The sequence below is a fragment of the Myodes glareolus genome, chromosome 12 (genome assembly GCF_982192425.1).
Source record: "Myodes glareolus chromosome 12, mMyoGla1.1, whole genome shotgun sequence".
NCBI classification, from domain to species: Eukaryota; Metazoa; Chordata; class Mammalia; order Rodentia; family Cricetidae; genus Myodes; species Myodes glareolus.
The window spans coordinates 25,179,260-25,204,589 of NC_142037.1; the positions used below are offsets into that span (position 1 = coordinate 25,179,260).

General features: G+C 44.7%; 1 protein-coding gene across 7 annotated transcripts in view; it reads right to left on the minus strand.

The window, feature by feature from the left end:
- Positions 1–25,330, minus strand: part of Atp8a2 (ATPase phospholipid transporting 8A2) — a 577,323-nt gene that overhangs the window by 382,891 nt on the left and 169,102 nt on the right. For all 7 annotated transcript variants that reach the window (XM_087912148.1, XM_087912155.1, XM_087912154.1 and 4 more), the window contains exons 7-16: positions 23,980–24,053; positions 22,133–22,202; positions 20,349–20,476; positions 18,816–18,927; positions 12,794–12,959; positions 11,050–11,177; positions 10,199–10,276; positions 4,817–4,905; positions 4,526–4,570; positions 1,180–1,255 (exon numbers count right to left, since the gene is read on the minus strand). In XM_087912148.1, the coding sequence (XP_087768274.1) occupies positions 1,180–1,255; positions 4,526–4,570; positions 4,817–4,905; positions 10,199–10,276; positions 11,050–11,177; positions 12,794–12,959; positions 18,816–18,927; positions 20,349–20,476; positions 22,133–22,202; positions 23,980–24,053 (966 nt within the window). The remainder of the gene's footprint in view (positions 1–1,179; positions 1,256–4,525; positions 4,571–4,816; positions 4,906–10,198; positions 10,277–11,049; positions 11,178–12,793; positions 12,960–18,815; positions 18,928–20,348; positions 20,477–22,132; positions 22,203–23,979; positions 24,054–25,330) is intronic.

Here is a 25,330-nt window from a genome sequence, read left to right on the forward strand (position 1 = left end):
TTAACCATCTATCCACAGTGTGGAGGAAAACAAACCTCCAACTTCACATCTGATAGGCATGAAGCCCAGGTTCTGACCATTTAGAGGCTTGGGTCTGCTCTTTGTTTCAACCACTTAGAGTAAATTGTGTAGACTTCACATCTAACGGGCCCTTAGACCTCGCAACATTAGGCAAAAGTGCTAATGGACCAAAGGCCATAAACTTCCCTTGTCTGTGTACTTGGGTTGCCTGGTTATTCTGTATGCTTGCAGGATTTTGTGGGTCTTTATAGCTGGGTTATAGCAAAGAGAGTTAAGAGGAGCTGGAGCAGAAGTTGGAGCAGAAGCATCCCAGAAATTAGCAGAGATAGGAAAATGAAAAAAAAGGAGAAGAAGAAAAAGAAAGTAGCAGAGAATTGGAATTGGAATTAGCATTGAGACAGAGAATTAGAATTAAGAAATGATAGACAGGACAGAAGAATTGGCATAGAGAACAAGAAAGAGGGAACAAGAAAGAGACATGGATAGAAAGAACGTGCCATGAGTACATCTCTTCCTTTTGCTTATTGTTGTGTCTTTTTTTGAATTCTGAGAGAAAACTTTAGAGGCTGGTCTTTTAAAGTTTTTGATAATGTTTTACTCCCACTGGTTAATAAAGAAGCTGATTTGGTCTGTAACAAGGCGGGATAAGGCCAAGCGGGAAAGCCAGACTGAAAATACAGGGAAACCGAAGGCAGAGTCTGAGACAGACACCAGCGAGCTGCTGGAGCAGCCATGTGTACTGGAGAACAGACAAAAGCCATGGCCACGTGGCAATACATAGATTAATAGAAATGGGTTAATTTAAATGTAAGAACTAGTTAGTAATAAACCTCAACTACAGGCCAGACAGTTTTTATTAATATAAGTTTCTGTGTGATTATTGGGGACCCTGTGGTCAGGAAAAGAAAGCTCTGCCTCCGTTTATAGTTGCAACTGAACAAAATGCTGGGAAGTAATGGTAGTGAACGTCCTGCCTCAAATGGGTCATCATCAAATGTGGGAGATGCTGTCTTCTGGACAGGACAATGATATTTCACTCACGAACTCACTGCAGCTGGGATTATCTGCTAAGACTTGTAGAAGATCAGGCCAGCATCTGTCACATAAAACAGTGAACCGCAAGCCCCTCTTTGTCCTAGAGGTAAGAGGCACACTCACGTGTTGGTCCTCGATGTTCTTTAACAGCCTGGGATCATTAAAGTCACATGAGTCACTGGGGCAAGGAGCCATTCGGCTGGAAGAAATAGCAAAATTCATTCATTCAATTTCAAAGTCAAGACAGTTCACACATAGAGAGAATCCACCCTCAGAAAGAACCATTTAAAAAGTTCACAGTCTTACACTCACCATCTAAGGATCTGAAATAGTGAATCAAGATTTAAGACATCTTAGGTCCCTAAACTTTACTATAAAGAAACTGTGTTACAAGTTTTTATAGAAACCAACAGATTTACAAGGGAAAGGATCCTAAGCTATGTGCCAATGCTGTAGCTTTCATCTGGGGGCAGTAGGGAAACAGAGGAAGGACTGTGCCATGCTTCATCATTCATAGCCAGAGTGCACATAGAGAAGAGAAGGCAGCATGCAATGGGAAGAGAAGACACTGGATATGACGGCTGTGGACCGTCAGGCTGGAGCAAGCGAGAGCATCACACACACTTCTTCATCTCCACCAGCTCCTGAAAGCCACTCTTCAAAACCACAACAGTGAAAGACCAAAGGGCAAGTTGATGCCAGTCTTAACTGTGAGTGGATATCAGAGATTGCTACAGCAGATGAAACAACTATTAGCTCGTGGGAGGGGGCATATGAAGTGCCAGCTGACACCACCACAGGACGCCAGAGAAAGCCGAAGAAGGGCACTGTGTGAAGAGTGCAAAACACCTGTGATGCATGGCAGGGAGCTGAGGGATGTGAGGGCATCAGGGCCCTGTGATGGATATCAGGTACCTGGGAGGGGCATGGGTACCTGTGAGGGGCCTGGGTACCTGTGAGGGGCATGGGTACCTGTGAGGGACATGGATACCTGTGAGGGGCATGTGTACCTGTGAGGGGCCTGGGTATCTGTGATGGATATCAGGTCCATGGGAGGGGCATGGGTACCTGTGAGGGGCATGGGTACTTGTGAGGGGCCTGGGTACCTGTGAGGGGTATGGGTACCTGTGATGGATATCAGGTGCCTGTGAGGGGCATGTGTACCTGTGAGGGCCATGTGTACCTGTGAGGGGCATGGGTACCTGTGAGGGGCCTGGGTACCTGTGAGGGGCCTGGGTACCTGTGAGGGGCCTGGGTACCTGTGAGGGGCATGTGTACCTGTGAGGGGCATGGATACCTGTGAGGAGCCTGGGTACCTGTGAGGGGCCTGGGTATCTGTGATGGATATCAGGTCCATGGGAGGGGCACGGGTACCTGTGAGGGGCATGGGTACCTGTGAGGGGCATGGGTACCTGTGAGGGGCATGGGTACCTGTGAGGGGCATGTGTACCTGTGAGGGGCACGGGTACCTGTGAGGGGCATGTGTACCTGTGAGGGGCATGTGTACCTGTGAGGGGCACGGGTACCTGTGAGGGGCATGTGTACCTGTGAGGGGTATGGGTACCTGTGATGGATATCAGGTGCCTGTGAGGGGCCTGGGTACCTGTGAGGGGTGTGGGTACCTGTGAGGAGTATGGGTACCTGTGAGGGGCATGGGTACCTGTGAGGGGCATGAGGTACCTTTTATGCATGTCAGATACCTGCGAGAGGTGTGAGGTGTGTGTGAGGTGAAGAACTTAAGATACTTGAAAGGAACATGAGGAACATGAAGCTGCTGAACCAAGAAAGGCCATAAGGGAATGCAGATCACTGAGTAAAAGAAGTCAAGTTAAGCCGGCAGCATGCTGTAGGGTCCCAGCACTGCCTTTCTGGAGAAGGCAAAACTGTAGAGACACGAGAAATCCCAGTGGCTACCAAGGGTGGGGTGTTTATGACAGGGGGGTGGACAGGCAGAGCAAGGACTTCAGAGGCAACGGAAACACCCCTCATGACACTGAGATGACAGATGTACATACATCATACATACATACATGTGTGTGTATACACACACACACACACACACACACACACACACGTCCATACTCACAGGACATAGAGCACTGAGCGACCCTGCTATCTGATGTGAACTGTGGGCGATCATGAGTTGTATTGGTCCCTGAATTATGCTGAATGTACTGTGGTGGGAAACTTCCATCTTGGAGGTCATGGAGTTGGGCAAGGTTTTCATCACTGAGGTCATCGGGTGAGCCCGGAATTTTATGGGAAAACCTTGTGCTTTTGTGATTTTACCGTGAAATCAAAACTCCTCTTTTAACTGGTCTCAAGTGGTTAAAATGGTTGGTTTCCCATTTACTACGCTTGCCACAATGGAAATGCTTTCTGCACAGACGACTCAATGGTTAAGAGCATTGCCTGCTCTTCCAGAGGACCCAGGCTCAATTTCCAGTACCCACATGGTGGCTCACAAATGTCTGTAAGTACAATCCCAGGTGATGGAGCACCCTCTTCTGGCCTCAGAGGGCACTGCAGGCCCACGGTGCACAGACACACAGACAGGCAAAACACCCATTCACACAAAAGAAAACTAAAGATTAAAAAAAATTAATATAAGCCCACAGCCAGTGGTCACCAAGTTTGTGAAGAAAATATAAAGGTAGGTGTTGGGCACAGGAGACAGAGCAGAGGAGAGGAGCAAGCCAGAGCAAGAATTGGGGTGAGTTCCTGAAAACTGGAAATAAGCATTCATAAAAATTATTAAGGAGGATGAAAGGTTAAAAATGAATGAAAACAAATACATGGCAAAAAAGGCAAGATCGATAACAAAATCGGAGGGTCAACTCAAAGACTGCCTAATAGGAGATGACAGAGACAGGAGGGGAGACAGATATTACAGAAATAATACAAGGACATTCTCCAAATACTAATAAGAGGAATTTACAGACAAAAATGGCCCGATAGAAAGTGAATTAACCACCCAACATAATAAAGAAAACACAGCCTGCCCAAGGGTTGCAGTTTAAGTTCATAAGCTAAAGAAATACCGAAAATGACAAACTCTTCCAAGGGCTGGGAAAGATGGGGAGAGGTTGGGAAAATGGCTTTGGGGGATGGGCTCTGGGAGGATGACCTGGGGGGATGGGATGACCACAACAGGGCAGGGAGCTGAATCTTCCCCAGAGACACAAAGTCCCACAATGTCTATAATTTTTAATTAGTATAAAAGTATTATTTTGAAACACAGGAATCTGAAGAAAATAAGTACAAAGGCTGCAGGTGGCTGGAAACAAAAGGGCTGGATGAGGGAATATTGTTAACATCAGAGGCTCAGGGGCATGGATTTACCCCGGGTCTCCACTTACATCTTGTCCTGGCTCTTTTTCAAACTAGCATACTCACAATTTACACTTAGATCTAAAACTGTCCTGCCGCATCCCAGCTAAGGAAGCAAGACGTCCTGGACTCTACTTACCAGAAGTCATCTGAGGATGGCTCTCTGGCTAGTTCTGGGAAGTGGCTGGCAGGAGAGAACAGAGCGGTCAGAAGCAAAGCCAGTTCTTAGCGTACACACACAAACCCACGGGTGCCCGGTACCTCTCAGGAAAGTTGAAGAAACACGTTCTCAGGGAATTCAATAAGTGTCACACGTACTTTCACAGCAGCTACACACTCAAATCACTCACAACACTGGACAAAATAGAAAACCCTATGCCCTGTTGGGAGACCAGAAATGCGATTTCCTGAAACTGATAAGCACGCTCACCCATAGGTCACGCCGGCAATGCTACACTTCTTGAAGTTCATGATATTGCACGTTAGCGTTCCAGTCTTGTCGGAAAACAGGTATTTGACCTAAGCAGAAGATGAACAAGATTCATGAAGGGGCAATAGGAGTGGCTCGAGGGTAAGAGAACTGGCTGTTCTTCTAGAGCTCCTAGCATTCCATTCCCAGCACCCACAGGGGAGGTCACAACCATCTGCAACTCCAGTCCCAGGGGACCCAATGCCCCCTTCTGGATTCTGAGAGTGCTAGGTACTACATGGGGGCACAGATACACACATGATCAAAACACTTCATTTTTTAAAAGGATGTAATAAGATGCAAGGACCGAGAAATGAAGTGGTCTTGTATGTCTGTGAATCAGAATGAAGTTTAAATGAGAGTCTACAAAAGGAAGCAAATAAAAGACGCACTTTAAATCACAGACCATTCACAAAAGCTTTTCTGTTACTAATTCTAAAAGCTGGGTAATAAAGAATAAAAGCTTCCGTAACTGCCCTGGCCACCGTCTATCACAGTGGCTCTCCACCTTCCTAACGCTGCAACCTGCTTCCATAACTGCCCTGGCCACCGTCTATCACAGTGGCTCTCCACCTTCCTAACGCTGCAACCTTAACCCAGTTCCTCGTGTTGTGCTGACCCCCAACCATAAAATTATTTTTGATGCTGTTTCATAACTGCAATTTTGTGACTGCTAAGAATTGTAATGTAAATATCTGATATGCAGGATATCTGATATGCGACCCCTGGGGGAAAAAGTCACAGTCCGCCCCCTGCAAAGGTGTCACAGCAAAGGTTGAGAACTTCTAGCCATAAGCATCACCACAGGTCCTGCCACTTGGCCTTCAAGTCTCACAGAAGATGCAATTCTTCTTAAGAGTCCACCCCTGACTAGATTTACAACGGTCACCATGGCAAGATACCCCTAAAGGTGCAGTAAAGGCGCTTATATTTTGGCAGTATCCAACAGCTGTCTAATCAAACCTAAGGCATCAACAGGATGGAAGTCACACAACTACCTGGGGCTAGTAAGGGCACAGATTTTTGAAGAAAGCCTACCACCCCAGACCAGCATTATTTCCTAGTTTTTTTTTGTTTGTTTGCTTGTTTTTTTATGGCAGTCTTCAATGTAGCCATGGTTGGCCTGGAACGTGCTTTGTTGCCCTTGAACTAACATGTCTTCCTGTTTCTGCCTCCCAAGGGCTGGAAATAAAGGCATTGTGCTACCATGCCTGGCCCGACCAGCATGATTCCTAACTAAATTCTGAATGCCTTTACTCACAGTTAAATGCAGCTCTTACCCCTCATCAAAGAACCTGCTTTCTGCAGCAGACAGAGATCACCACAGAAAGCCACAACTGGTCAAAAGGCAGAGATCAACAGGGGAGTCCGACCCCAAGGGGTATTTCTACAACACAGCTCCTACTCCTAAGGCTCAGGGATCATTGAGGAAGAGGAGCTGAGAAGACTGGAAGAGGCAGAGGAACCGGAAGTCTGCTGTGAGACTGTGTCTCCTGGAAATGACAGGGAAGCTAAACCCAAGGTACCTCAACAATATGGCTGCTCAGCAAGACTTCAACAACGACAACCCATCAGAGAGCTAACACGGAAAGAGAAAAAAAACCTCACCTGACTGCACTCCTAGACAAAGAACTAGAGAGCTAGTGGCTGCTGTCTTGGGGCTTCTATTTCCACAGTAAAACACCCTGAGCAAAAGCAGCTGGGGGAGGGAGTTTCACCTTCCAACTCTCAGTTCACACTCCATCACTGAAGGAAGTCAGAGCAGGAACTCAGGACAGGAAGCTGGAGGCAGGAGCTGATGCAGAGACCATGGAGGAATGCTGCTTACTAGCTTGCTCTCCATGGCTTGCTCAGGACCGCCAGCCCAAGGGTAGCATGCCCCACAGTGAACTGGGCCATCCCACACTAATCATCAATCGAGAACACGCACCAACACCTTGCCAATCTGGTGGTATCATTTTCTTAATTTGGGTTCCCTCTTCCTAAATAACTAGCTTGTGTCAAGCTGACCTAAAACTAGCCAGCATACCTTCTGAGAGAAAACTAGTTTTTCCCAGGGATGAGCCTCTTAATTGGTTGTCTAATACCAAGTGGTCATCCCTAATCATATATGCACAGTAACACTAAGTGGACTCAGTAGGTTGTATTTGCATGCTTATGCATTTATATAAATATATGTGTAACAATAATAGTCAAAGAAAGAGTCCATCAATTTGAGAAGGAATTGACTTGATAAAGGTGTGGAAAGAACTTGAGTCGGGAGGGATTCGAGGAAGGAAAAGGAAGGGCAAAGTGATACAATTACATTTTAATTAAAATAGTTTTTTAAGAAAGATTACATAATTATAAAATCATGACAAGCAGCTTTCCATGCCCTTTACATTGAAACTTATCTAAAAATAATAATTACATATATTTATGACATATACATGATATTTCAAAACATGTATACATGCTGATCATATTGATCAATGGGATAATTAATATTTGTTGTTTCAATTAACAAGAAATTTTATAGTTCATACAGAGCAAAGTCTAGGAACATTAAAAACACAGTAGAATCAGTTCCATCTGTCTTTTTTAAAAGAAGAATTAGAAGATTATCAACAGAATAAAAAGGAAAATCTATAAAGGATTATAGAATTTGTACTCCCTCTCCCTCTTGACTTTTCACCTCTCCTCCTTAGGTAAGCCACCCTATGCCTGGTCAGGACAGGGTATCTCATCCTGGGCACTTTCTTAAACATCTTCAGTCCATCTTGCTGGATCAGGGCATATTGTGGGAGCCCACAGAAGCGGATCCATTCCACTTTGACCAAAGATCAGAGAGTTCAGTCCTATTCCTGTTCCTTCAAGGATCTAACAGGAGGTTTGACCCAGGGAGAGGCTGTCTACAGGCTGCTTGGCCTAAGGTGTGGCTGCTGCATATTCCATCTAAAATACAGAATACTTAACTCAGGGTATAGCTGCGTGGTGCTTCAGGTATTGGAGAGGCAATTGCTCTGTTTGCTCTTTGTGTCATGTAAAAGCAGTCTTTTGCCTTCTCCCCTTCCCCCCCCCCACTTTTTTTGGATTGTGGTATGTATGGAAAATAAACACAGGTGAACTCAGTATTCACTGGACTGCCCTCCCAGTTCTATTCTGTGTCTTTGTCTATTTCTTTTGTGTCTCTGTTCTGTCTGCCTGGCATTTCTAATGCACATGCCCTCCCCTGGAATGTGCAAACTCCATCAAGGCTGCACTATAGCACATGAGAACAGCCATATACTTAGCCCTGGGAACTGACAAGGGTCACTGAAGGCTACATATGCAGTTATCCCCAAATATCCCCAGAGGTAGTTCTAAGAACCCCAATGGGTACCAAAATTATCACATGCTCTAGTCCAGTATATAAAATGGTAGTGTTTGTATAAAATCTACATACAACCTCTGGTGTGTTTCACATAATCTTAGATGGTGTATGACACCTAAGACATTAGAAATGTCACACTGTAGTAGCTGAGGAACAGTGACAAGAATCTTCTGTGTGTGTTTGATACAGGCGTAACCATCACAGGCACGATCACACTTTTGACCTGCAGTTGGCTGACTACACAGGGCTCACACCCGCTCCAGATGGACTCAGATACCATTTAACTAACCACATTGTCATTTCACTGTGTGTGTGTGTGTGTGTGTGTGTGTGTTTGGAAAGAACGCTTAAGAGAAAAGAGCAGACAGACACTAACGTTGCCTGGAAATACTGGGTAGGATTCAAAAGCAGCAACCCATGGATTGTTATAGGAGTAGAATTTTACCAACGACAACGTCATTGAAGAAGGAAACAATTCAGGTAGATGATAGACAGACAGACAGATAGACAAATGATAACACATGATAGGTAGACAGATAGATAGACAGACAGACAGATGATAGATAGATGATAGATAGATAGATAGATAGATAGATAGATAGATAGATAGATAGATAGATAAATAGACAGATATATATATATAGATAGATAGATGATAGATAGATAGATAGATAGACAGACAGACAGACAGACAGACAGATAGATAGATAGACACATAGATAGATAGATAGATAGATAGATAGATAGATAGATAGATAGATAGATAGATAGATAGGGTGGATAGGTAGATATTTAGACAGAAATACAGACGACTAGATGATAGACAGGTAGCACTGGATTCTGCCTCTCATCATGTGTACCCGAAGTACAGGTGCTCAGGTGAAGATAGGAATGCGGCCTCACTGAGGAAGCTTTCTGCTTTATGACAGAGTATTCTCTCTAAATGACAATCTCTTTCCTACACCAAATAAACAAGTAATGCCTTTAATCCCAGCACTCGGGAGGCAGAGGCAGGCAGATCTCTGTAAGTTTGAGGCCAGCCTGGTCTACAAGAGCTAGTTCCAGGACAGGCTCCAAAGCTACAGAGAAACCCTGTCTTGAAAAAAACCAGAAGGAAGGGAGGGAGGGAGGGAGAGAGGAAGGAAAAGAAAATATGACTGCAGAATTATATTTTATTGCAAAACCTGACTGACAGATTTGAGTTTCAGCTTTCTAGCAATGAACTCAAAAACGCTCCAGCACAAATCCTGAACTGACTTAGTCCTTAAGTGGGGAGAAGAGGGAGAGGGCACCTGGCCCAACTCTGGCTCAGAAAATGTCAGGTTTATATCTTCCCAGAGGGCCATGAGGCGGGTGGTCAGTCCCAGGAACCAGCTTTCCTGAGGTGAGTTAATCATTTTCTTATCTAGAAAAATGAAGATGTGGCATGCCACCCTCCCATAGGATTGTTGGGAAGCTTAAGGTGCATAAAATAAAAAAAATCATAGTTTTTAATTACTTTAATTCAAAAGTAAGTATTATGTATTCAAAAAAGGCTATAGACTGCAGTGATTCAATGGAAGAGGCAGACATAATGCAACATGAAAGGAGAGACAAGCAGAAATCGAGACAAAGATACAAATGTCGCCGACTCTCTGGACTAATTCAGGATCCCTGTCCTTCCAATGGCCCCATGTGCACTGTGAAGCGGTCTAGCAGCCATTGTCCTCCCCGTTTCCCTTGTCATATGTTCTAAGAAACACGTTTAAATGGGTCCAAACTGACATTATATTGTTGTACAATGTTCTGTACTTTCTTCCCAGATATGTTCTTGGCAAAACGATCTACGTGTGCCTCCAAAACCAAGGGACAGCTGCACTCACCGCCACCTGCAGACCAGATGTCACAAACACAGTTGTGCAAACTATCTCCCCAGGGCTCCTCTGCTAACGCTGGCTTCCTGCTCATAGCACTGTCCCCCAAGTCCCCAAAGTCCCCAAAGAGACTCTCACCTGCCCAAGTTCTTCATTAAGGTTCGATGTTCTGGCCATAGCAGGAGTGTCGTTTTCAATATAATACATATCTGTGTCCTGAAAGGGAACATGGGGGAAAGGAAGGAAGAAGGTAGGAAGCCTTCAGAAAAACATGTAATTCTAATATTTCATTAAGATTACCACAGACCCTGGCAACTTCAAATCTTTTCATTTTCATTCAAATGCCAACTTGTAACTTGGGTTGAAAATGAAGTTGCAATTAAGATAGCAAACCCCGTGACACAATATGACCATTGTATTTATGTTTGGGTTCAAAGTGATCTGCTTGTGCCCTAGCTGTGGATTTGGCCAATGCCTCACTCAGAGGCTTGGGGAAATCAAAGCAATACACACATGAAAGTGCTTGGTTTGGGAAAAAAGTTGCCAAGACCCAGTGCCTAATGGCCATGGTCATGACAGTCCCTTAAGAACTCCACCTCAACCCCTAAAATCCATCCAGGGTGACTGTCATGCTGAAATCCATGCAGAATGGACACTCTGGTGAGCACACTTGAGAGGCCTGTTCATGCATAAAGGAGACTTGGGAAGCACAGCCATGGTGTCCAGATGACAAGCGCCCACTGAGCATCCTCCCCCACTCTCCCCACCCCTGGGGTTATGGCACGGCTTGCCAGTCATCAGTTTGGCTGGCTGATGACTGACAAGCAATCCAGGTCCTAATAATAAGCATGACTTAATAATAAAGAGCTCCTGTTACTTATTTTCTGGGAAGCAATGAAATGACAAAGGCTGCTCACAGAGAGTACTAGAAAGCAGGGGCTGGCAGGCGCCCAGTAGCTCATGTCCCCACACAGCGCCTTGAAACTCACCCAGTTTATGAAGAGAGCTTGCGTGTACTTCACAACCTCCAGCGTCACCAGCAGGCTGATGGGAATCAGATTGTTGTACAGGATGATAAATGTCAGCAAGTTGTATCCAAAATTATCTGAGCTCGTGTCTATGGATAAAAGCCAAGACATCCACACAGCTTTAGTAGAAGTCGACATCTCGTTTCTTTCCGTTTGATTTCAGACTTCTTCCAACTCTAAAAAGTGCTCACAACAAAAGCCTATGTACTCATCTTGAAACTGAGGGGTTACTGTGCCAGTTCAAACTCCTAAGATTATTTGAATTCAGTCCCTGTAGGCAGTGCTGGCTTCTCCTTAGAGGATAGGGAAGGAGGCAGAGGAGGAAGTTTTCCTGCATTTCAAAACCTGAGAGTCTTATGCTTAGAGAAATTGAAAAAGTAAAATTACGTCTGAATCAATTTAAATAATGCCAAGGCAATACCCTAAAGTTTTAAGATTTATCATGAAATTTTTATCACTAAATTATATTACTTTTCTTGATTTGCTGAGATCAGAGAATGGCAGATCTTCCTTCTATTCCCTAGCCAAGCAGCAAAATGAGGCAGAATCATCAAAATCAAGTTAAGTCTCAAAAAATGGATCAAGTGCATATATTAAGAAAATTTGCCAGCTCTTGTTAAGAACAGTTGTGCCTTGGACTATTATGGCCACTCACAGGCCTTTGCCATGCTGGTTCTGCCCTAGGGGGCGGCAGTGGTCATTGGATTGACTACCATCACCTACGTGCCCTTACCCCAGCTGCAGACATGCCCTAGCATAGAACAGGAACACCAGGGAGCTCACATCGTAGGAATGGAGAATGAAAAACACTATATGCAATGCCCAATAAAAAACAATAGATATCAGTGGCTAGTGGTCAAGGAAGGCAAGTGTTTCCATACAATAGCAGGGAAAACACAGAACACTGGGGGTATTCAGGGAAGTTCTTCTAAGTTCACCCTGGTCAGCACAGAAGACCGTGACTATGGACAACCTAGATGCCAGCACAGACAGCAAGAAGACAGGGAGATGGACAAAGCAAGGAGATGATACTGGCTAGTAACTCATCCACAGGAAGACACAGAGACTACCAGGAATGGTGAACAAGTAGGTTAAAAGTAACAGTTTCATAAGCATGTATTTTTTTTTAGCTCTTTTAAGATATCCAAGATTATACAAAGCACTGATGATAATGCTGTGCTATTAGGTTGATAGTACATACACACCGCATTTATATGGCAATAGTAGGACTAGCAGGGGAGAGCCTGGGGATGAGCTGGTCTGATGTAATACAAAGGATGCTCATGTTATCATCCCTAGAGTAACCATAAGAGAGCGTCTTTAAAAATAGCTGAGAAGTGGTGGCTCACGCCTCTAATCCCAGCACTCAGAGAGGCAGAGGGAGGCGGATCTCTGTGAGTTCAAGGCCAGCCTGGGCTACAGAGTGAGTTTCACAACAGCCGGAGATACACAGAGAAATCTTGTCTCAAAAAAATAAAAAAAAATAGCTGAGAAATTATCATTAGAGCATACACAGTCCCCAGATACACCCATCTTTATTTCACCTTGTGATTCCTAATCTGTTCTCTCTCCAAGAAGATTTGGCATAGGCAGGGTAGCCATGGGGACAGAGAGAGGGCATGGCTATCACCCACAGACCCTACGTGGAAGGACCTTCCCAGAGGTTTGTTCCACAGAAGGCAGCAGCAGCCACCCCAGCACTCACCCATCTTCTTGATGTACCAGCTCTTTCCACCATGGGACCCATTCCAGAACAGGGCCCCCACTGAGCTCACCAGGGCCATGACCAGGAGGATGCCAAACAGCACCAAGATCTGCACGTTGGTTACCTTCTCGACGTTCGACCTCTTGAGAGGAGCTTTTGTTGAATTCTGTAAACCGGTATTGAAAATCAGTAACCATCACAGAACAGGTCCGGGGGCAAAGGTAAGGAGAAACTGAGTAAGACAACCACATACAAGGATGGAAATGAAAAATACCATTTCTCTTCCAAATTACAGATGGAATTAAAAGATGCACCATACTCTTGAGTAAGCAGCCCAGAGTTTAAAGAACTCACCTATGGCAGTTTGAATAAGAATTACTCATATATTTAAATGCTTAGTCACCAAAAGTGGCACTATTTGCAAGGATTAGAAGGATTAAGAGTGGTGGCCTTGTAGGAGGAAGTGTGTCACTGGGGATGGATTTTGAGATTTCAAAAGCCCATGCCAAGACCAGAGTCTCTCTCTCTCTCTCTGCCTACTGATCAGGATGTAGTTTTCAGCTCCAGTTCCAGCATCCGCCTGTATGCCACCATGCTGATAATGAACTAAGCCTCAGAAACTGTAAGCCTCCAATTCAATGCTCTCTCCTAAAATAGTTGCCTTGGTCATGATGCCTCTTCACAGCAAGAGATCATTGACTAAGACAACACTCCAACTCTACATGTTCAAGTCAGTACTTCTATTTACATATTAGCATAACATCAGCTACTTTCGTAAACATAGCAGGCTCTGGGTAGCCTAAGTGTGGTCTAAAAGAAACCAACACACTGGCAGTTCTTCACCATAAAAATCTGAGGAGAACCTCCAAAGCAACAATCCAGTTCTGTGATAAACATGAGAGACATTTAAAGTGTACGTATTCTTTTCAGTAGGAAGGAATAAAAAAGAAAGAAACACAAATACAAATGCATCAAAAAAGCAAGAGAAAACATAGGTAGGTGTCAAACAGAACAAATAAAAGATTCACTTGGAGAGGCGTAAATAAATAAGCTCCTTAAGTAAGGCAGGATCATCTTGAGTTAAATGAAGAAGGTAGACAAGATGGCAGACAGAGGACAAAGCCTCATTTCTGGTAGAAACAACTCAGTTGGAGCTGAGGCCTGTGATGGGACCTTTAGGGAAGTTGCACTCAAGATTCACTGCATCTCATATGGAAGATGTGAGACAGCATCTTCTCAGCAGTGGAAAAGTCTATCATGTAGCATCAACAAGACAGTTATATACCCAAAACCTTTTATAAAAGAAATTCCCAAAGATGAGCTCAGACTAGTGCACAGGGATCCTCACATCCCAGTCAACACCCACAGGGTTCTGAATCCCATTGTAGACCCAAGATTCTGTCTACTGTGAGCACCATGAATTTCACTGAGGGTGGGGAAGTTGGGGAACAGTTGCACTGGGAACTTTAGCCTGTCTTCGGTGTATCTTCCATTCAGTTCTTCCCTGCTCCATGGTTAGTTCACTAAGTTGCCTTTTATGAACTTTGAAGAAAAGTCCTCCACGGTCAAGATGAAAATTTGCTAGGAAAGACCATCTTCTAATCAGTCAGGCACCTCAGGCAGGCTCCCGGGACAGCACACCCAACTCTGGCCTCACACTGAGAGACAGGAGCTCTTCTGTTACAAGACTGATTATTCAAATTTTTTAAAGATGACCCTATTGTGTTTAACTGAGTTATAAAAGTTTCAGGAAGGAGAAAAATGACAAAAGCTGTCACTTCCGTGAGCCTGTCAGTTAGCTGAAGTCACTGAAAACCAGCCAGTCACCAGCTTTAGAAAAATAGACTTTTCCTTCAATACAAGCAAACAACCTAACACTCCAGGCTTTGACACGCGCCCAGCATGGAAAGTCAAGTCTGGCACACTCACCCCCTTTTCCAAATATGTCTGCTTACAACCACGAGTTTTTAATGCCCAATTCCTATTAGAATAATAAGTTCCTTTACAAAATTCTTAGAAGACACTATCACTTTGATGTCTGGTACTACAATAAAATGGGTCAAACTCAAAAGATTTTGTACAACACTGGAACCTGACCTGAATTGTATACCTCTTATGCCTCCTGAGAAAGTAAACATTAGAATGCTCATCAGAATAAGTCTGAAGTGTGTCAACCTGGATTTCAGTCCAGTTCTTGCTCCTTCTAGATTCGTAAGCTAAGCTGGGGTTAGTTCAACAGTGTGCTTTAGTTGCTCTATCTTTAAAGTAGCAGGGCTGGGGCTAGAGATATGGGTCAGTGGTTAAGAGCACTGGCTGCTTCTGCAGAAGACCTGAGTTTAACTCCCAGTACCCAGAGTGGCCCACAACTATCTCTCATTCCAGTTCCAGGGGATCTGACACCCTCTTCTCTCTTCTGACCTCTGCCAACACTGGCCACACATGGTGCACAGAAATTTATGCAAGCAAAATGCCTATACACAGTGAATAAAGATAAATATTTTTAAGCAATGGCTGTACCTTCCTCACGCCAAAGATAAATGAACCCATTTATATGTGAGTCGCAAAACAACGTATGCTTTGTTATAATCAATGTTTCCTACAATTATTGATTACCTCTTTCCCGGTAAGCCGACCAACAGAAAAGATCTGAGTGTTCGCTGTGTCTAAGCACACTAAGCATGAACTGAGGGAGCTCTGGGAGGTGAGAGGGACGCAGTGGAAACTCGAGAACCCTAGGGGCACCCAGCTTCCCCACTGCTGTCCAAAACTCAAATGTAGACACAGTGTTATTTCATGAACAGAACGGCTTTCAGCTGTGTGTGTTATTTTATATTCCTTTTGAAATTTCATTGTTCCTGCTGTTTCAGCCCTAAAGGGACAACAAGTCTAGCACAGATGTTTCTGGGGTTTTCCATCACTCTCTGTATGTCAACAACAGTAAGTCTTGCCAAGGTTGCCACACAGAGGGCAGGGAAGTGCCTTGTGACCGTCACAGGATGTGAACAGCATAGACTCATCTTGTCCACGAAAGACATAATGGTGATGTTCTGATACAAATTATACTTGGCCTGATCTCCAAACCTATAATATTAATATGTGATCTAGAAGAACAACATTATACCCTGAAAAATCATCCAGGGTACAAGGGAACTTGGAGGAAGTTTGAACTTTTAATAATCCTGATCTAAACCCTAGCCTTGGGACTCTACCCAAATCTGAGCTGCCCTCCCATGGTCTCCTCACCACTTTATTACAAAAAGACAGAAGCTGGGGTGAGCACAGCTGCAAGGGTTGGCTGTGGCTACTGGTAATGGGCTACGAATGTTCATGGCTGCTTCAGAGGTGGCAGTGTGAAACTATCCGTCAGGATGGTCTTTGTATGCAGACTGCTCAGAGACAATGAACTTGAAGTGTTTCAGTCCTGTAAGTGAATGAGGGCTGAGCAGGAAAGTAGATGAGACACATCTCAGGCATACTGAACAATTTCCAGTCACTCAAGGGCTGCGCGGTGGCCATTTTTCTCCTTGCTATGAGTGCTCTCCAACACACACCTTCTATGAGTACTCTTCCAAGCCTGGAGGCCTCCCTGGTACGCCCTAAAATGCTGTGTGTCTTCCCCATGCTTCTGGATCTCTCCTCCTGTCCCTTCTCAAACCCAGCTAAGGACACATGACACCCAAAATCAGACACCTCTCCCAAAAGGCCATGTTTCTGTAAGACTCACACCCATTGGCACCTGGAGGTAGTGCTCCTGGATTGTAGTATTGATTGAACCACTGATCCTCTAAGTCCCTGCCTATTGGACATATACCTTCTTCCCTTCCCCAGTGGGTCACCTTCCCCAGCCTCACCAGTACTGCAAACTCTTCTCTGCCCCAGCCCCATTTTCAGCCTACTTCACAATCCCAGCCCATCGTCTGCCTTAAGCGCTGAGTCCCTTTCTACTCAGCATCAGGAATCTGACACTGATGGACCATGAGCTTTTACCGCCATGGACCAGCCACACATCTCCCAATCTACGACTCCTCAACTTCAGAAACTCAGAGGTGAGTACCACACCCTCACATCCACCTGTCGCTCAACTCCAAAGGTCAGCTTCAGTTTCAGGAACTCTCAGAGCCCTCAAATCCAAATTCCGTCCATGCCTTCACTGTATTCACAGCACTCTAGACCTGGGATGGGAGACTCTTGCATATACATCCACAGAACTTTACAATGGCACAGTTTACAATAAGTGCATCCCTACTTTCTACATTGTCCCATGTTACTCCTTTACCTACTCAGTCCCCAGCAGTGAAGATTTAGCCTTTACGCTAATGTACCCAGATTTCTTAGCACAAGACTCTGAGGACAGTGACTATAAACATTTTTCAACCAAGACAAAAACCAAATGTGAGTCATAATTAAGAAAACACAATGCTGTTATGCAATAATTTCCTCTGATGTAAAACCTTTCATCTAGAAGGAAAGTTTGTTGGTTAAGATGCAGGATTTTCTAAAGGGAAGTGACACAGTCCATCGGCAGGGAAGCTACTCAAGCTTGGGAGGTAAGCAACCCAAAGGCTTCAGGAAGTCCCTGAAGCCGATCAGATTCACTATGCCTTCCCCTCCCCAAGAATTTACAAATAATAAGGACTGTGCTGAAAGATAATTTGAGCCCACTGACCTGCTTAGAAGAGGCTCAGACCAGCTGAGCTGTCTGGAAGAAACAAACGAGGCACAGACCAACTAAGGTGCCTGGAAAGGACATCCCTTGGCCCACCAAGCTGACTACAGACTGTGTGGTGTGCTCCAGATTCTGTGAACCATCACCAGTGCTGGGTGGGTTGTAGGGGGCCTGCTTGTTCTTCCTGGCCACCCGGCTAGCTTACACCCGAAATAACCACACAGAAACTATATTATTTAAATTACTGCTTGGCCCATTAGCTCTAGCCTCTTATTGGCTAACTATCACATCTTGATTTAACCCATTTCTATTAATCTGTATATCACCATGAGGTCGTGGCTTACCGGGAAAGATTCAACATGTCTGACCTGGTGGCTCCATGGTGGCTCTCTGACTCTGCCTTTCTCTCCCCCAGCATTCTGTTCTGTCTTCCCCACCTACCAAAGTTCTGTCCTATCAACTAAGCCAAGGCAGTTTCTTTATTCATTAACCAATGAAAGCAACACATAAACAGAAGGAACTCCTACACCAGGTGGGCTCTGGTGATGTAACTATCTTTGAGTCAGTTCTGTTTCTCTATGTAACCCCTCCTCCATATTCCTATGGGTGACCCCAATAAACGCACTGATTCACCAAGTTGGACTTTGGTGGTATCTGTACTTTGGTTTGTCATAGTTCCCTGTCAGAGGTGAACAGAGGTTTGTCCACATCTCTCCAGGAATAGTGGCACACAACAAATGCCAACATATATCAGAGGAATGTAAGAAATGATCCAGAGATTTATGTAGAAATTCTGTAGTTATGTATTATATAGAAGATATTTGGTCAAATATGTCAAATATAAATATGGGCTATGAACCTATAAACAAAAATATTAAAAAAGCACTAACAGTGGGAAAGAAAAATTCTTTTAAATTAATACTGTTTCTTTGGTATATGAAGAATAAACATTAGTTCAAAGTCCTTTTCTTTTAAATGCCCTAGAATTCATATAATAAGAGTTTACTATAGCATCCTAATTAGTGGGATTCAGAGGACAAATGGAGCAGTTATTGAAAGGTTACTAAGCCCTCCTTACACCCAGAAGGCAGAGTTAGAGTCAGCTGTCCCTCTTGAACCTAGACAACAAAGACCACTTCTATTCAGAGAGAACTATGGCCAAGAATGTGATGACCAAGGGTCAGAAGGAATCGCATAAGGAGATGAAGCTGTCACTCTTCCCAGGGTTTATGTTCTTGGATGAATTCCAGCCTCATATTTTCCTTTATTTTCTACCCTCAAAGAGAGCAGAGACTAAGGGTGAACCAAACAATAAGGCAACCAAAGGCGGCATAGCTTTCCACGGAAACATTTTACCTGCATGAGCTTGCTGTCATGGCCGGTATATACAACAACGCCAAAGACCCACTGAGTGTTCCTGAGCTGGGTGCCTCTCAGTAAGAGCTGGTCGGGCCCGAGGGCAACAGAGCTAAAAAATAAAAATAAGAAAAACATTTGTACTTCCTGATAATCTGTCCAATAATTATGTATTTTCCTTTACATAAGCCTAGAATAAACCAAAGTCAAATCTGTGAATTTATTCTTTGCTTAATCTACTTATTCCACCCCAAATGCCTGCTTCTTCTTTGCTATAGAATAGAATGGAACTTTTTCCTAGAAAATATCAGAGAAGATTATATCTCACTATCTTGTTATGAATACTGAAAAGGGAATGCTAAAAGCCATGTGTTTACTCATTTCTGAAAAAATCAATTTACTTTATAGGTTATGAAAGAAAAAGACAGCAGTAAACTCATCCCAAATGTTGTAGTGAGCGGACGAGAATCTGAGGGATGCTCCATAGAAGGAGAGATGCTGGGATGGCTGGACAGGAAATGTCAACCGAGAAGCAGCCTTACTCTTGCATTGAGCCCCATAGTGTCTATCCACCAACCCCCCACAGCTAAGGGTCTATTCAAAGTACAGGGAAGAGCTCAGACAGCGGACTATGAAGTATCAGCAAGCAGACTACATGTCAACATCACAACACACACACACAGACAGTAAATCATTCAACGTGCACGCACGTGTGTGTGTGTGTGTGTGTGTGTGTGTCTGTGTCTGTACGTGTGATAGCTACATGTTCATGTGTGTACACACATGTGGAAGCCAGAGGTCAACATCATTCATCTTTCTACCTTGATTCCAAGACAGAGCCTCCCACTTTCATTAATCCAGCTGGCTAACCAATGGGTTTCAGGGATCAGCCAATCTGCACTTCCCCAGCACTGGGGTCGCTCTGATGTAGACTGGGAGTCCAAACTAAGGTCCTCATGCATGCATAATAGGCATCTCACTGCCTGTGCCTGTGTTGTGTTCACAGCCCCGTTTCATTCAGCTTTCTAAAGCCAAGCAGAGTTGCAGTGAGACTCACCGAAGTGTTGCTCTACCATGTGCAAGACCCAGCTGCAATGCACAACACCGTACAATAAATTAATGTGATAGAAACAACGCTTTTTAAAGGAAAGCTAATAAGAAACTGTGCATCTGTCTCTATGCATCTGTCGTAAGCCGAGTACACATCTCCTGCATCATTTAATGCAACTTGAACTGCTTGGCCTCAGCAGTCACAAGCAAGAAAGAATAAGCCCCTGTCTATGAACCCCGTGTGAGGTCTTTGGCTTGCTTCTTTTTAAAAATCTCTTCGGTCCTTCAATATACAGGAAGTTTTAAATGGATCTAAATAGTGTGTGTCAGTCTCTCAGAAATGAGCTAAGCATGAAGAAATCTCACTATTTTCAAATACTATGAAACTAGGATTCGTCAAAGTTCCAGGCATTCTTGACCACATTAAAAAAGGAGGAGGGGGGAGAGGAGAGAGAAACATAATTAAGAGAAGGTGATTCGGACCTCTTCCCATCCAAGTGCAAGTTGCCGGTGAAGTCGTAGAGGTGGCGATTGGGCCCTTCACACTCTATCCTTCCCGTCAGCTTCATCAGCACCTCTCTGGTCTGCATGTCGGCCGTGTGGCTCAAGCCCTGAAACGAAGCGACAAGCCAACAGAGAAGATCAAATGGTGCCACCCGTGTTTAAGAGACACTGTGACGTTCTGCCAGTCACAGGGACATAATGAGTCATCTGCCATGCAATAATTTGTCATATAGCACCCTCAAAACTGCACACAGCTGGACACAAAGATGCCACGATTTCATTGGTGCAGAAGAGGAAACCCAACCCCTGCTAGAAACCCCCATATTTAAATAATAGTCTAGGTGCTGAAACATAGGACAGAGAGCAGTGCTGCCACCGCCCTGCACTGCTGCTCAGACAGTTAGAAGGTCCTTTAATATTCTATAATATGTAATATTCTATAGTGTACACCACTGCACTCAGACAGTCAGAGGATCATTTAATATTCTATAATATATAATATTCTATAGCGTACACCACTGCGCTCAGACAGTCAGAGGATCAATTAATATTCTATAATATATAATATTCTATAGCATATACTACTCGCTACACTTAAAACTTTCAGCACTTTAGTCTGAATTTTCCTAGCAAAAATAGTTTGACAAACCTCATCAATGCTTCTTCAAACAGAATAAAATTTATACCACAGAGAAAGGAAAGATACAAGGACAGAATTAGTAAATTCAGCTTCAGGAAACAGAAAAAAAAGAAAAAACCCTCATGGGTCTTAAGTACTTAGTACTTTTTATTCACAAAATTTACTTAAATGCTTAGTATTTTTATTCAAGAAAGATTTTTTTTATATTTCAATACAACATATGGTAAGAATGCTTTTCAATTTTTATCTATTTTGTGCTGAATTTATTTCTCTGACATAAGGTCCTTTTTTTCCTGAAAAAAAAATTTAATTTGGTATATTTGACCATGTTTTTCTCCTCCCTCTATTCCTCCCTGTGTCATAAGGCTTTGTTCTATCAGTTTCTCCTAGGACGTTTTTTCCTTCCAGGTAACTTCCTCTTCTGGCTTTGGAACAATGGTTTTGCAGCCCAAGCAGGGTTAACTCCACTAAGGGCACTCACTGTACAGGTGGTGGCCCATCGGGAGATCTTCAACAACTAGAGAATCTACAGCTAAACTTCTGCTGCGTGTTACTCTGTATTTTTCAGCTCTCTTTTACAGTCACAGAGCCGAGGTCTGGCCTGGACACACCTACCAGCCTCCCCACTGGGACATGTCTTTAAACATCTTTCAGATACTTTGTAGCTTTGCAGATGTACAGATCCCGGAAAGCCTGGTCAGTCTCCTAAGCGTCCTTAAAGTGAACACAAAGACTTGAACCCTTTGTTTTGCATGGTTTATAGGGTTTGCGGGGGAGGGATGGTTGAGATGGTAGTGGAACATTTTCACCAGTGAGCCCCCGCAGCTTCCAGAAGAGTAGTAGGAATAGCTCAGTGTTCGGAAACAAGGATGAGGATGCCCCTAACCTGACCGGAGTGGGCAGAGCTTAGGAAGATTTAAATGAGTCATGACCCACTGAGCTGAAGAATCTCACCTTTCTGAGTTTCCTTTCCTCCTAATCCGAGGCACCGACTTCCACTAGAGTTTACCATGTAAGGTTCACAGCCAAACAACGTTTTCTCCACAAAGTGTGTGGGGGATATTTGTATCATATATTTGCAGTCTGACCTCCTGTAACAAAGTGAGTCACGAAGTGACTTTACCTGTCGTATTTTAAGGTTCGTCTCCCCATCCAGGTTAGCGGTTTCAACATAGCACATCCCCTGAGGCTCACTGTGAGGAAGGGGAAAAGCCAAGGTTAGTACAGTCCTCTCCACAAAGCCCCAGTTCATGAAACCTCTGATGTGGAATATGGGGGCTAAGTTTAAACTTCCTGATGCTACTTTTAGGGGTCATATGACTTTGGAATGATATTTAACCTCTCTGTGCCTTGGTTTTTCCACGTACTAATATGAAAGCTATCAGAGGTTTAAAACCACTGATCAGGCGACTCACAGAGAACACCCACTCAGATACAAGGGGTACCCCAAAGCCGCTGTCGGTGTGACAAACCATCTACGGTGAGCCAGCTTACCTGAGGTCACAGACAAGTTTCCCTGCCAAACTGCCAACTGACTCATATTCTAATAGTGTCCTCGTCACTACTGAATAGGGCCAATGAGTCACACCCCTTGCTTATGGCTCTTTTCCCCTCCATTGGTTTGGGTCCTATCTTTAAACCTTTTATCCCTTGGTTTCCAACACAGGACAAATCCTACACAAGAAACATGGCTGTGATCTAAGAAAAGGCAAACTGCTTAAACACCTGCACTTCCCAGTGGCGTATAAATAGAGGGGTTAGAGTCTTAACAACGCATCCTATAACCTTGAACTCCAGAAGTTCTTGGTGACCCTGGATTTGGCTTTCTTCCTTTGCAGTATGTGTTCCACATATAGAGCCAAGAAGGCCAAGGGTGGCGGGACCCAGCTCCGCCCATCCCTGTGTGGTGATGATCATCTGAAAGCCAAGGGTGATAGGTTCCAGCTCCGCATATCCCTGTGTGGGGATGATTGTGTGAAGGCCAAGGGTGGTGGGACCCAGCTCTGTACATCCCTGTGTGATGATCCCGTTTGAAAGCCAAGGGTGATGGTACCCAGATCCACCCATCTCTGTGTGGTGATGACCGTCTGAAGGCCAAGGGTGATGGTACCCAGATCCACCCATCCCTGTGTGGTGATGACCATCTGAAGGCCAAGGGTGATGGTACCCAGATCCACCCATCCCTGTGTGGTGATGACCGTCTGAAGGCCAAGGGTGATGGTACCCAGCTCCGCACATCCCTGTGTGGTGATAACTGTTTCTAGCACAACACTATCCAGAGAGCAGCAACTGTTTGGGGCAAGAGTGAAGCGCAGGGCCTCCTGCAGGTGGTGTCTATGCTTAGAAAATACCTCAGGTCCTCAGAACAGTTGTTCCCAGGCAACACTGAGAGCTAGAAGACAGACAGCTGGCTGCACTGACCAAGAAAGGGCTGAGGTCTCAGCCACGCTGCCTCCCGGGGTCACTGAACATTCAGTCCCTTTAACCGGTGTCCTGACCAGTGAGGACTACCCTAGAGTGGCTGAGAGCTAAAGCTGTGAAAACCAGCAAAGGGGTTCTAAAAACCTAATGCGATGAAGAGGGGACAAAACGAAGCCAAACCAAAAAGCAACAGCCAAGGCTCACAACAGGGAAGGCAATTGACCAAGCTCCAGGCTGAGGAACCCAAACTTAGCCAAAATGCTTGAGGCTAGATATACTCCCCACTTCCACTGCTTCAGGTTTTTAGATGTTTGCATAGACTTGCACAACAACTCAACATCTCAAATCTCAACATCTGAAATCCAAAATGCTCCCCAAATTCGAAACTATAGTTCATTACGGATGCTCAGGTTATAAAGGAGGTCAGGCTTGTGGGAGGGGAACTCGTGGGCTAGAAGAGAACAGATGAATCCAGATTTCTGCAGTTCACTTAGTACTTTACTGTCTTTAACGTTCGTTTCGAAACCTGTGCCCACCGGCACTCCTGACCTGGAGGAGAACAGGACCATGTCTGCTGGAAGATACTGTCCATTGAGGACCTTCACGACGTCTCCCACTGCCACCTAGAGACCAGGGCCGAAGACAAGGAAGAAAAGAAAGCACACATGTGATAAGGGCGGTTAAATACGCGAAGAAGAAAGTTAGTCTATAACTAAGCCACATCAGACAAGAACACAGGGCAGATGTGTCTACTGCGCCACAGCTGGTCTCCCTACCCACAAGCTCCACATCTGTGAGTTCAGCCAAATATAAACGCAAAATATTTGCCAAGCCAAGCGCATCTGCCCTAGAGTGGTGGTGTGCACCCAGGATCCCAGTGCATTTGCCCTGGAGTGGAGGTGTGCACCCAGGGTCCCAGCGCATCTGCCCTGGAGTAGAGGTGCACACCCAGGGTCCCAGCACATCTGCCCTGGAGTAGAGGTGCACACCCAGGGTCCCTGCGTGCTGAACACCACAGACTATTTCCCTGGCATTGTCCACTAAGCTGCACACCACAGAACTGTTCCCATGGTGTTTCCATTGCATTGGGTTTTCTGTAATCTAGAGGTTTTACATTCGTGGAAGGGCATCATATGAATGTCCTGTGCAGTGTTTCTCTACTTTACATAAAGGGCTTGAACATTTATACTCTTTGACATCGGTTGTCAGCAACCTGGAACTAGTCCCTACAGACACTGAGAAATGACCACACTGCATTTTTTGGTTTTAATAATAGCTTTTGTGTGTCTGTCTGTCTGTCTCTGTGTCTACACATGCATATATATGCACCTAAGTGTAGGTGTCTGTGGAGAAGAGGGTGTCAGAGTCCCTGGGGCTGGAGTTACAGGTAGATGTAGGTTGTTCTCAATCACTGAGCCAACCCTCCAGGCCCAGCCTTGCAATTTTGTGGTGATGTTTTCTGAAAAGAATGGAAGAAAGAGAAAGGAAGGAAGGAAGGAAGGAAAGAAGAAAGGAAGAGAAAGAAGGGCAGAAGGAAGGAAGGAAGGAAGGAATAGAAAAAAGGGAAGAAGGGAAGGAAGAAAGGAGGGAGAGAGGAAGGGATAGATAAGTATGAAGAACATATTTTCCTCCAATTATCCACTGTCTCAAATACTCAAACGTTTCAACAGTTGCTCGTGGTAGAGGGGTTACACGTGTGGCTCTGAAGCTGGCCTATGCAGCTGGACTGGAGTCCCTCCTAGGTCTCTGAGCAGCTGTGTACCCTGGGGAAGCTATGGAAGGTGTGTGCCTTGCTTTCTCACCTGTGTGACAAGGTTAACAGCACACATCTCACGGGACTGCTGATGGGATCAACTAAGTCAGGGAGCTAAGTTCTCCTGCGCTGCAAAGGGAGAAACTT